The 12,629-nt window shown below is 42.9% G+C and overlaps 1 protein-coding gene across 11 annotated transcripts in view; it reads left to right on the top strand.

Moving 5' to 3' along the window:
• The window catches only part of SIPA1L2 (signal induced proliferation associated 1 like 2), a 212,977-nt gene that overhangs the window by 189,165 nt on the left and 11,183 nt on the right, over nt 1-12,629 (top strand). For 8 of the 11 annotated variants that reach the window (XM_055308737.1, XM_055308732.1, XM_055308735.1 and 5 more), the window contains one exon: nt 7,138-7,269. The exons of 2 other annotated variants lie outside the window; for them this stretch is intronic. In XM_055308737.1, coding sequence (XP_055164712.1) covers nt 7,138-7,269 — 132 coding nt within the window. Of the gene's footprint in view, nt 1-4,973; nt 7,270-12,629 lie in introns of those variants that run through there. One more of the 11 variants, XM_055308743.1, reaches the window with a different exon arrangement.

Genomic DNA, 12,629 nt, shown 5'->3' with positions numbered 1-12,629 from the left:
TCTCCCTCTCCCTCTACTGCTCCCCCTGCTTGTGCTCACTCTCTCTCTCTCCCTCTCTGTCAAATAAATAAAATCTTAAAAAAAAAAAAAAAAAACCTACTCAGAAAAATTCTCTCTTGGCTCAATGAGTGAAGTGTAAAATGTAAACAAGAGAGCTGCCGATGTTTGGTGCTGTGTCTGACTCCTGCACTCTCCTGTGTGGTCATTACTTTTGTGACTCCTTGTCACATTTTACTCATTCTTCACTTTCTGTGCTCTCTGGTCACTCAGCTGAGCCTCGGTGAGAAGATCAGACTCTTGCAGAGTAGTTTGAAACTGGAACAACAGATGTGTGTGAGTGAGAAGTGAGGACTAGTTGAGGTTTTTCAGTTGTTTCTCTGAGCTCCTCAGAGACTTGGCTTCATGTAAAAGTTTGGAGGGGGAGGCCAGTTCTATCCACCTTCTAACACCGGATGGCCAGGAGCCACATAGAGCTAGACAGAAACTCAGAAGGCATACGTGTTCTCCTGAGAAGCTTTAAAATCTGAGCATTCCTAGCCTGGGATCCTCAAAGAAAGAATCTGTCACTACAGAGATTCGTTCCTAATTTGGAGTAAGGATAGTGCAGAGAAAGGATCGGTAAGTTCATCTCCAACAGTGAATATTGCTGCAGCTTTTCTACATGTAACTATAATAGTAATCACAGGCTCCTTGTTCAGATATTTTTAGCTAGTAAATGTCCCAAATTTGAACCTCAGAATCTTTCTTCTCTCAAGACTGAGATCTTAATTCAACCTGGTGAGACAGGTACTTCACAAATACATTTTGGGTGTGATTCATGCCATGATTCATATATATTTCCTGTGGAGCAACCAAAATGTGCTGGATCATTAGTTCCCCAATTTGGAGGTGTAGAACTATGACCGATCAAGCAGTTGAAAAGAATTCTGAAATATTTCTGCACTGCATTTGGGGCCTCTGTTTTCCTTTCTTATTATTAGATTTCAGAACAAGATTTCTTCCGTGGCCCAGATAGAAAGAAATGGGGAGTGGCCCTTTGGACACATGGTTCACAGGCCAGATAACCAGTGATATTGATAAGTATTTCCTGTTGGGCAACTCACTTTATTCAGTGTAGTCCCGAGCATTGACAGGTTCCCAACATGTTTAAAGAGAATTTCTGATTTTTTTAAACTTATTTTCAATTTTTTTCTTGGTAAATGTTTCTTATAAAAATTCTGCCATTTTAGATACAAAGAAGGCTATGAATGTCATTTTAAAACAATAACAAAGTATATCAATAATCCTATTTCTGCAGAATGCCATAAGAGACTATATCCTCGACAGAACTGCCAAAGGCTGATTAAAAAATCCATTTTCAAGATTCAACAATATCTGAAATGGGAAGAGAGCCTTCAAGGGAATAATAGGAAGGCTTTTTACATCCTTCATGTTCCCTTCTGAAAACTGTTGTTCTTATTTTTTCTTTTTATAATTTTTTTTCTTTTTCTTTTAATTCCAGTACAGTTAGTATACACTGTTACATTAGTTTCGGGGTACAATATAGTGACTCAGCAATTCTATGTATTACTCAGTGCTCATCATGATAAATGTACTCTTAATCCCCATCACCTTTTTCACCCATCCTCCCATCTGCCTCCCCTCTGGTGACCATCAGTTTCTTTTCTGTAGTTAAGAGTCTATTTTCTGGTTTGTCTCTTTTTTACCTTTGTTTTGTCTCTTAAATTCCATATGAGTGAAATCATAGAGTATTTTTTTCTCTGACTTGTTTCACTTAGCAGTATATTCTCTCCATACATCCATACTATTGCAAATGGAAAGATTTCATTGTTCCGTATGGCTGAATAATATTCCTCCGTGTGTGTGTGTGTGTTTACGTACACATACATACCACATCTTTATCCATCTGTTGGTGGACACTTGGGCTGCTTCCATAGCTTGGGTATTGTAGATAGTGCTGCTATAAACATAGGGGTGCATGCATTGCCTCGAATTAGTGTTTTCCTATTCTTTGGATAAATACCCAGTAATGCAATACCGAAATGCAACTGGATCATATGTAGGTTCTATTTCGATTTTTTGAGGAACTGCCATATTATTTTCCACAGTGGCTGTACCAGTTTGCATTCCCACCAGCAGCAGTGCATGAGGGTTCCTTTTTCTCCACATCCTGTCAACTCTTGTTTCTTGTGTTGTTTTTAGACATTCTGACAGATGTAAGGTGATATCTCATTGTAGTTTTAATTTGCATTTCCCTGATAATGAGTGATGTTGAGCATATTTTCATGTGTCTGTTAGCCATCCGGATGCTGTCTTTGGAGAAATATCTATTCCTGTCTTCTGCCCATCTTTAGTTGGATTATTATTCTTTGGTGTTGAGTTGTGTAAGTTCTTTATATATTTTGGATACTAATCCTTTATCAGATGTCTTATTTGCACATATCTTCTCCCATTCAGTAGGTTGTCTTAGGTTTGTTGATTTTTTTCCACTGCTTTGCAGAAGCTTTTTATTTTGCTGTAATTCCAATAGTTTGTTTTTGTTTCCCTTGCCTCAGGAGACATATCTAGAAAGAAATTACTGTGGCCAGTGTCAGAGAAATTACTGCCTCTGCTCTCTTCTAGAATGTTTATGGTTTTAGGATTCATATTTAAGTTCTAAATCCATTTTGAATTTATTTTAGTGTTTACTGGAAGAAAGTGGTCCAGTTTCATCCTTCTGCATGTGGCTGCATGCATATTCAGCCCTTGCATATTCTTGCCTCCTTTGTCAATCATTAATTGACTGTATAGTTTTGGGTTTATTTCTGGGGTATTTCTTCTGTTCCATTGATCTATGTGTCTGTTTTTGTGCCAGTACCACATTGTTTGATCACTACAGCTCTGTGATAGAACTTGAAATATGGAATTGTGATACCTACAGATTTGCTTTTCTTTTTCAAGGTTGCTTAAGCTATTTGGGGTCTTTTGTGAAAATTTCTGGGTTTTTATGGAATGAAAGCTCTCCAGGGAATTGTAGAAATCTTCTTATGAACATAGACTCACAAGACTTCTTAAGTTTCCAAAGATAAGAAGAAGCATCAACTTACGTGTGTTTCCATATCATGTAGTTTCAACCTAGGCACCTCCCTAAAGATGCCCCTTGAAGCTTAAATAGGGGGAGAATTTAAAATAAATAAAATGAGTATTTTCCTTTCCTTCAGTATTCACGTAAGATGCTGCAGTCCCAGGTATAGATTCAGTATGGGGGAGCATAGGTGGTTAAGAGCTGCTAGAAGGCAGAAGATGACCCTTGCTACAGTTGGTATTATAGAAGATATCTGTGGATGCCACCCTACAATGATTCAGTAGGGCATTTGTTTCCCTTTTTCAAATGTTCTCCATGTTCTCTGGTTTTTGAAGAGAAACTGCAAAATTTCAGCTATCTGACCATCAGGAAGGCTCCTCAAAATTTATAGCAACAAATAAAGTCAGACTTAGTAGAGATGGGCAGGGCTTTCCTGTCATGGCTAAACAAACAGGAAGCCACAAGATCAATGTCTGGGCTGGAGAGGAGGGGGCCCCCAGCCTCAGTGACTGGACATGAGCCATCCTTCAGAATCCACAAGCTACTTTCTTCTTTGAATTGGTCAAAAGAAGCAGTGTGTGCTGCTGACAGAAGGCTAGCTTTGGAGAGCGGGATTTGAAGTAACAGGCTTTGATACCTAAGGCAAGTGGTACCTTTTCCTTCTCCTCTGTAAAGCTCAGGAAATTATCCAGTCACAGCTGCTGTGGTATGCACCAAGGTTAGAGGTACTTACTGCCTGGGCCATACCAGACCCCCCCACACCAGCACCAGCAGGGCTCATCTGCTTGCTGACTGGGCTTCTCAGGGGCCGAACCTGGGTCTTAATGGTCATTCTCTCCTTGGGTGCTAATATAGTACCTGGTGGTGCCTGGAATATAGAAGATGCTCAATAAGCATCATCTAGGTGATGGCAGTAGTGATACCTAATGTCCATTAAAAGTATTATAAAGAATTTGTGGTGGTTTGGAGTCTCAGACAAAAAAAAAAAAAAAAAAAAAGTATTTTTTTCTGCCAGTTATATGATTTTCCAAACAATTGAAAAGAAATTGAGGTGCTTTTTCATTGTGATAATCCAGAGAAAAATTTGTCGGCACTCTTACATCATTTAAGGAGACTGTCGTTGACACTAGGTTCCTCCTGCACACTGACAGATGATAGATTTTGATTCAAATCCCAGGAGCTTTCTACCTGAACTGTGCTCTCCACCAAGCAGCTCCTTGGCGATGCCACCTCCTGAGATCAGCAATCCCCCAACATGCTATCAGGCACCTCATTCCCATCCCCATTTTGTTTTCTTTAGAAGATTTATTTCCCTGTTTTTTTTTTGTTTATTTTCTCCCCCCTCCCCCAATCACTTGTAAGCTTCGAGAGGGGATGGGCCTTGTCTACCTCAGCCACTGCTGTCCCAAACATAACACGAGGCAGACAGTAGTCACTTAGTGAACATCCCAGATGGACATGTCAGCGGATACACTCCAAGTAAACCCTGGGGGAGAGGAGACTTCTAATCTACTGATCGTCTTTGCCAGTTCCATAGTCTCAAGTAAACACAAAAGTTCCATTCACAAACCAGGGAGGAGGGGTAGTCGTTTGTGATAAGAAGAAAGACCACAAACTGTATTTCCCTCCTTTCACTCCCTGCCTCTCCACACAAGCTGGAGGAAGTTAGCGTGCCCTGGGCATGCCTCTGCTTGCGAAACTTACTCCCCAAAACCTTCCCAGGTCTCCCGAGTCATCACATGCTTTGCAAGCGGCCTCTGCTTGGCTTGGTGCAGGGCAGCAGCGAGCAAAGCTGTGGTGCTGGTTGACCTGCCCTTCTGGGTGAATAGGTGGGCACACTCACTCACTCACTCTGGGCTCTGGCTTCCTGGCCACCGGGATTCAAGTCTGTGCCTTGTCTCAATTACAGATGGCCACATATCATGGAATCTCCAGCAGCTCAAGAATCATCGGAGCATCCCAGGACTGCCAGTACTCCCTTGGTGTGGGGAGGGTGGCTCTTGGAGCACACAACTGCTGGAGGCGCATGCGGATTGGGGACAGGGATGTTAGCCTAGTGCCCCTTTCAGTTTGCATTCTGCCCCTCTTTTCACCTGGCTCCTGTGAGAGCCGGGAAGGATGGTGTTGTCTTGTGGGGGCCAGGAACAAGGTAGACTGCACAGGCAAGCATGCCTTTGGCTTGATTTTAGGCTTTATGATGCCAGAAGCTCAGGTGAAGGATTGTCTAAAAAGGCAAAGAAAATCCTCAAGTTTGCATTTCTTAGTAAAGCATGACTGTCAGAGTATACTTTCTATAGAAATGTTCATTTAGCTGAATAATTCTCCAGTCCCAGCTGTGTTCTTCTCCAGGGAGGGAAGGAGAGGCAGAGGAAGCAGGTGAGTGCCCCGGGGCACATAGGTTATAGCCTGCCTGATGCACCCTCTACGGGACTGCCACTCTCTTCACCTTATTGGGTCACACGGAAATCAGTAACAAATACACCTGCCACCCAGTCAAATAATCCCTGTATGCTGAGTGGAAAACCTGCTTTAAGCAAAGCAGCCAGTGTGTTTGAAAGACAAGAGAAGTGATAGCAGATCCCTGGGCTTCCTGACCTTTCTGCCTGGAGGTTGAACCCTAAACTTCTGATTGAAGCCCTGAGGCTTGGGAGGGGCTTCAGCCCAACTCTGCTCAGCTCCTTCCTCCCTGGGTCAGGAGAGCATGGCACTCCTGGCTGGCACTCCAGCTTTGCTCCTTTTGTAGTTCCTTGTTTCCCCCGTGGCCTGGACGAGGACTGAACATGTAGACCACGTACAAATGGTTCTTGTTTCAAAGAAGATGAGCCTGTGGCAAGGGAGCATGGCAGGAACGGTGCAGACAGAGCATCCGTAACTGGATTCCCTTCACAGTGGGGGCCAGGACTAAGTTGGTTTTGTATTACCATGGCTAAATGTGGTAGTGCTGAAAATAGCACGATTGGGTGGGTTTAGCAGCACCGTGTAGAGGAAGGCTGAGAGCTGCCCGTGAAGGTACCAAGCAGGTGGAAGACCGTTAGTGCCCTTCAGAGTCAAGGTCAAACACCACTGCTTGCTCTCCCTCCAGATGCCAGCATTTCACAGCTACCCCAAAGGGTGTGGGAACAAAAATTGCAGGTGCCTTGGGTTAATTATGCCCCTTACTTAACTTAATTGCAGGCTCAGCCAGCCAGGTGGTCATTATTTTGATTGGTCTCATTAGGCAGATGTGTTCACAAGCAGCTGCTTGTGACGTTTTGGGCAGGTTCAGAAAAAGATATGTCAGAGAAAGTCCAGTTGAAGCCTTTGAAAAATTTGTCCTCAGATGTGTAGTGAGTTCTAACGAGTTTTATCAATGGCATAAACACTTCAAGTCCCGTGATGACAGGTGAAAAAAAAAACCTAAAAGGTCAGTTCATACAGACAAAGGACAGACAAAATTCCATGGTGGACGACGAGGTGTTTCTGGTTTAGTTGGTGATCAAGCTGGCTCAGTGAGGCGGCACAGCAGTCCAACCACCGTATTTGGGCATAGCATGAGAAAAGACTGTGTCTTCTCTTGCCTGTTAATGAAGGCAAAGTTAGCCCTTCTGCATTTTTATAATAAACTGATAACGGGCATCTTGAACGTGTGGTGCTCAGGAAGCTTTTTAAACCATCAGGCTAGAGAGAGACTGTACCAAATCTTGTGTTCAGTAGAAGTTTGCAGCACTTGAAAGGGGGAAGTAATGCCTACAGAAAACAGGAATCGATCCTGCAGCTAGTCCAACTCGGATGGATGTCCCCACGAGAAGCCTGCCCTGGAAGGAAACTGTCAGATTTCAATACTGTACCATCCAGCTAGTCCGTTCTGGAATCTCTTCCATCTCAGTGTGGCCAACCTCTAAAGGAGTCAGTAGGTCGTGCTTCTCTACAGACCTCTGTCTTTCCAGCCATGTGTCTTTTGGATAACTGCACCATGCTATCCCCTTTCTCACTGGGGGCAGAGGGTCTGCTGGAAGAAGTCCCTGGCCCCTCGGAGGGGCTGCCTGTGCCCTGCACTACCATCCAACTGACACTCCTGTTTTGTTTCTGTTCAGATGAGTTCTGGTTCTCCGATGGGTCCTTATCGGATAAGTCCAAGTGTGCAGATCCTGGCCTGATGCCCCTCCCGGACACGGCCACGGGCTTAGATTGGTCCCACCTTGTGGACGCGGCACGGGCATTTGAAGGTAAAGACTCGCAGCCTCCAGGGCCTGGGGCGGCCACGTAGGGAACATGGCTCTATTTGGGATTGTCTGTGTTAATGTTTCGGATACTTGGCACATCTTCATGGATGAAAACAAGCAGGAGAAGGCCTGAGCTGTGACTAAGGATATGTCCTTGGAGACACCATGCCGTTTCGTGAAATGAGCACTAGGCAGAGGACCCCAAACCTGAATTCCAGATGAGGCCCCAGCTATGACCTGGGACAAGTCACTCTTCCTCTCTGACCTGTTTTCTTACCTGAAATGTGGAGGTTGTGTATGTAGGGCATAGATCATCTCTTTCTTCTGAGTGTGATGAGGGAAGCTGAGAGGAAAGGCCTTCAGAGGCTGACACTGCCTAGCTTGGCAAGATGGGCACACACGAGGTGTCTGGTGGCTTGGCATAAACGCAGGTGCAACATGATCTGCCCAACCCAAGCCCCTGGCCCTCCCTGTCTGGGCCTCAGCTTCCACCTCCAACAGTGTGGTCCCTGAGAGTAGCTGGGCACACTCCTCTCAGGACCCCTCCAGCTGCCACACTGATGTGAATTTTAGAAGGTTGAAGCTGCTCTGTAGGAAATACCTTTTTTCCAACTCACAGGTCAAGGTAGACCCAAACAAGGAAGATGCTTCACCCACATCCTCAGGACCTTACCTGTGGGTAAGAAGAGAACAAATGACCCGGGATTATGATCTTTGCCATTTGCCGATGCTGTTCTTCTAAGATTACAGCTGCTCCTGGCGTGACTGGTAAAACTGACAAGGGACACAGGGCCATTTCAGTAGGCCTGTTGGAGAATCCCCATGCACCTGGGCCGCAGCGTCCCGGTGGAGTTCAGTGTTCAAGGCCGTCCCCACGGGAGGGGCTGCAGCTGCCTGAGCAACCCATCTCTTCTCTCATCCTCCCCGTCGACTTACCTTCTTAGGCTCTGGCAGCTTGCCCCCCATCACCCATGCTGTCCAAGCTTCATCTAGGAAACAAAGGCAGGTTCCTTTTCCAGGAGTGGCAGGTGGGCTTCCAAGTCAGGCTGCTTTACTTACCCCTCAATCTTAGCAAGCTTGCCCTGCCAGGGCAGCCCGCCAGTAGATTTGCTGTAAGTTACTGGGATCTTTGTCTTTAGGTAGGTAAGCTTTGTGGGGGGGGGGGGGGGGGAGGTGAAGGCTACTAGCAAGTTAATTCAGACACCAGGGACATTTAGCTCCAGTAGATAAGTAAAGCAAAATTCTGTTAGGAAACTTCTGCAAAATGAACAGGCTCTTACTGCTCCCTTAATAGGAGTGAGGGTCTTTGGTTCACCACCTTGCAAAGTACTCCACATGGAAGCCTCAGAATGCTCCATCTGCTCTGTGATGCAGTCTTCATTCCCTTGACATTACCCAAAGTTGGTTATAGAACCCCAGGCCCATGGCCCAGTTACTTCTGTACTTCCAAACTGACCTAGATGCAACCTTGCCCCAAAGGGCAGGAACATGGTCTTTAACTCTGTCTAGAGCAACCCAGGCAGCAGGTAATAGCATTTTCTCTGGCATGTTCTGAACACACTGTGTTGTCTTACTGCCCCCAGGAGAATATAAGAACATCTATTCTGTTCTCTGCAGTGTTCTCCACAGCATAAATATTTGCATGGTACTTACCACACTGAATTTTGCTTTATTCACTTGTCTGTGTCGTCTTATTAGGTGATGAATGTCTCAAGGGGAGGCTGCTTGTTTTATTCATCTTACCTTTATTTATCAAGCACACAGTGAGATAACTAAATGAGAAGAGCTAGTCCCAAGGAGTACGTAGGTATCAAATGCACAGGACACCTGAACTATACCAACTCAGGGCATAGTTTTTGACCTCTGAAGGTCCTTTGCATTTTATGCTCATTTTTCAGATTTAAAACAATATTTATGGGTTTATCTCTGGATCCACACACTACCCCCCCATTTTTATCTATGCTTAGTTCCCTTTTACCTCTTCAGAATAAAATTACTCCTGTGAAACAATCTTGTCCGGAGACAGGCTAAGTAAGAGCAGGAAGTGGAAGAAGGAAAATGGCGCATATAGCCAAGATTAAGGTATCAACCTCAAGACTCTGGTCATAGTCATGGTCAGCTGCTGGGCTGTGGGCCTCGGACAAGTCCGTTAACTACCATAATGGCCACACATTGGGCCAAAAGTGGATGTTCGACGGTAATCCTCAGAGGTCCATGACTGCTTTAGACTTCGTTCAGGCTTCTTGTCCATAAAATGAAGACCTTTACCAAAGAACACATCGGGTTTGACAGTCGTAAGCCTCCACTTCTGCAGTCCTGTTCTTCAGAAAGTAGTTTTAAGCTGAAGTTAGAGTCTAGTGGGAGGTTGGCACCCATAGAGCATGGCACCAAAAGCATGGTGTGGAAACACCAGATAACTGGTGCTCAGGTGCCAGTGCAGAGAGAATGTGGAATTCTCTCTGCCGAGGGAGAGGACTTTGGCTGTCTGACCTTCCTGAAGTTTCCAAATGTTTATAGTTTGTATTTCAAAATTCCAGTTAATTTTCAGTGCTACCCTATAAGGCGGCATTCACCTTGAGAAAATAACAGTGGGAATTTGCAACTCTAGACTTTTGCTAATCAGCTTCTCTTGTGTTGGTGTCAGTTCCACCCTGACATCCGCTGGTGTGGTGGCAAATGGGCATCATCAGTCACCTCAGCACTTTGTGGAGAGAAATGTCTTCACCGAGATAACCCAGTTGCCCTGCCTGTGACTTGATCTTTTCGTACCAGTTCCCAGAGCCATTTCTGAGCTAGACTAAACATGATAAAGATAGTCCAAAAAAAAAAAAAGTGTCTGCATAATTGTTACACACTAATAAAGGCAGTTCAAAATGCCTTTCTGAGCTCAGAGCGATCTTGGAATAATGCTGTGCCCATACATCAACATAAGTAGTCAACACACTTCAAAAAATAGAATGTATCTGCCTATTAACACCATGACCCTTGTCGTATCCACCAGTGAGATTCATCCAAGCAGGTATGCCTCTCCCCCGTTGATCTGTTTATGTTCCACACTTTGCATATGATGCAGTTACCTTTGTTTAAGAGCTAAAATTGACACTGGATACATGAGTGTAAGAATTTAGATTTTTTACTATGCCATTCTAGAATAGAGCAGGAGTACCAATCTAATCTGCCCCAATCAGGGCTGCTTAAATATATCCAAACTCTGTTGGTACATAACGGATACTCTGTTACCATGAGTGAAGCTTCTCCAAAAACAAGCATTTCCACTCGCTTCTGGCCACAAGGCAATGGAAATAGAATTAACTAAGAAAAATAGAAGAAAAACACAAACAAAAAATTATCCCCATTTGGAAGACTCTTAATGTAATTCATAATCATTATTCTAAGCAGCATTTGGGAATACGAGGGCATATTTTTCTTTTTAGTAAGTGATAATAAAAAGATGCTACCTATTAAAATCTTTGGATTGCAGCCAGAGAATAATCCTTAAACAAAAATGTACTGTTTTCAGAAACATATTTAAATGAGGAAAAAATACCCCATGAAAATTAACCAAGTTAACTATACTTCAAAAAGATTCTACAAAAGCTGCAAAAGCAAACAAAAAAGAAAGAAATCAAATAGATTTTTTTGTGAACTGGCAAATGAATCTTCAGTGCAATTTACAAATAAAATCAATGATTAATTTTTTCCTATGTTTAAAGCAACATAACTGGTCAAAAAATGGAAAATACAAATGAACAAGAGTAGAATGAGAAAAGAAATGAGCATTCACCAATACATAAGAGAAATTAAAAAAAATTATTAAGGAATGTCAGGTAGCTATATAGGAAGATAAAAATAATTGGGTATTTCTTGCAAGAAAACAAAGGAGGGAGCATAAAAAACTGTCAATGGCCCAAAGATGGAGGGCATCGAAAATGTTACCTGAAACTAATATGTTTAGAGTTCATTGTTTTCAAAGCTTAAAAAAATAGTGGTGTCCCCATATAAATTTTTCTTGAAATTCAGGAGCAGCCAGAAACAGCATGAGAGAATTCTTTCCTGCTAACACACAAGAAGAGAAAAATCCTAAGACAACCTCAGTCACTAATAGCAATGTCAACCTTAGATGAAATTCAGTAGGAGATTGGAAAGATTATCCATTGTTATTGGCAAGAGTTTAGCCAGTATAACAAAAGAAAAACTTCTATTACAAAAAGTTATAGTAAATGAAATAAGTAAATGTTATTGTACCGATTTCCCAAGAAGGGTGTATATACCTAGTAGAATTAGGACCTATTTCTTGATAAAAATTGAGATTTGATAGATACCATTAAAAACTAATGAAGAACTACTTTATTCCCAGTAGTTATAAAATACTTAGTGGGAAATGGTTTTATAAGCAGATACCTTCAGTCCAGAAACTAAACAGTGTCATCTGTTGAGACTCTGTCCTTTCATTCTGTAGTGAAATACTTGACATTTATACAAACAATGCAAAGAAAAAAGGAATGAATTTTGGAGGTAACAAACCATTTATACGTATGCTTCTGTATCTAGAAAATACGAAAGATAAAAAAGAAATTATTCAAATTAAGAGGACACTTACCCTGATGAGCACAAGTATAGAATTGCTGAACAGTTATATTGTACACCTAAAACTAATATAACACCATTACTTATACTTGAACTAAAAAAAATAAATTTCAAAAAATAAAGTATCCAAGATTATAAAACAAAGTAGGTGAGAGATTTTAAAATAGATCTCATATTTTGTAAGCCTTGTCTCAAAGGGTTGTTAATTTTTTTCAGTTATCTATTTCTGTATAAAAACCACCCCAAAATTTATGGCTGGGAACAAGGGCTTATGTCTCATGATTCTGTAGGTTGGTTGGGTTCCCTCTGGTTTCAGCTGGAATCACACATGCAGCCATATTCAGTGGGAGCTCAGCTGGAAGGTGACTTCACTGATATGTTCAGCTGGTCTCTGGCTGGACCCCTGTCTCCAGCATGGCAATTCTACTTCTTCCCATGTGACTCAAGGAATCCAATCAGGAGAGCAAAAGCAGAAGCTACATGATGTCTCAGGGCCTCCTGGTCTGGGAGGACTCAGAACATTGTATCCCCCACATGCTATTGGTCAAAGCAAGTCCCAAAGTCAGCCGAGATCCTGGAGGTGGGAGGTAGGCTCTGCCTCTTGGTGTGAGGGCTACCATGTGCCCATAACAGTGTTTGTAGACAGAAGGCACCCTAGCTGTATCTGCAAGATCAAATTATACGTTCTTTGGAAATTTAGCCATCATTAGAGTTCTAATTCGAGAAAGCAAAGGACATTTCAGTAACTGGAAAGTCCTATATATGCAAAGAACGGG

The sequence above is a fragment of the Nyctereutes procyonoides genome, unplaced genomic scaffold, assembly GCF_905146905.1.
Source record: "Nyctereutes procyonoides isolate TBG_1078 unplaced genomic scaffold, NYPRO_anot_genome, whole genome shotgun sequence".
In the NCBI taxonomy this organism is placed as follows: domain Eukaryota; kingdom Metazoa; phylum Chordata; class Mammalia; order Carnivora; family Canidae; genus Nyctereutes; species Nyctereutes procyonoides.
The sequence above is the reverse complement of the archived record's forward strand: the minus strand, read 5'-3'. Positions and strand labels throughout refer to the sequence as shown.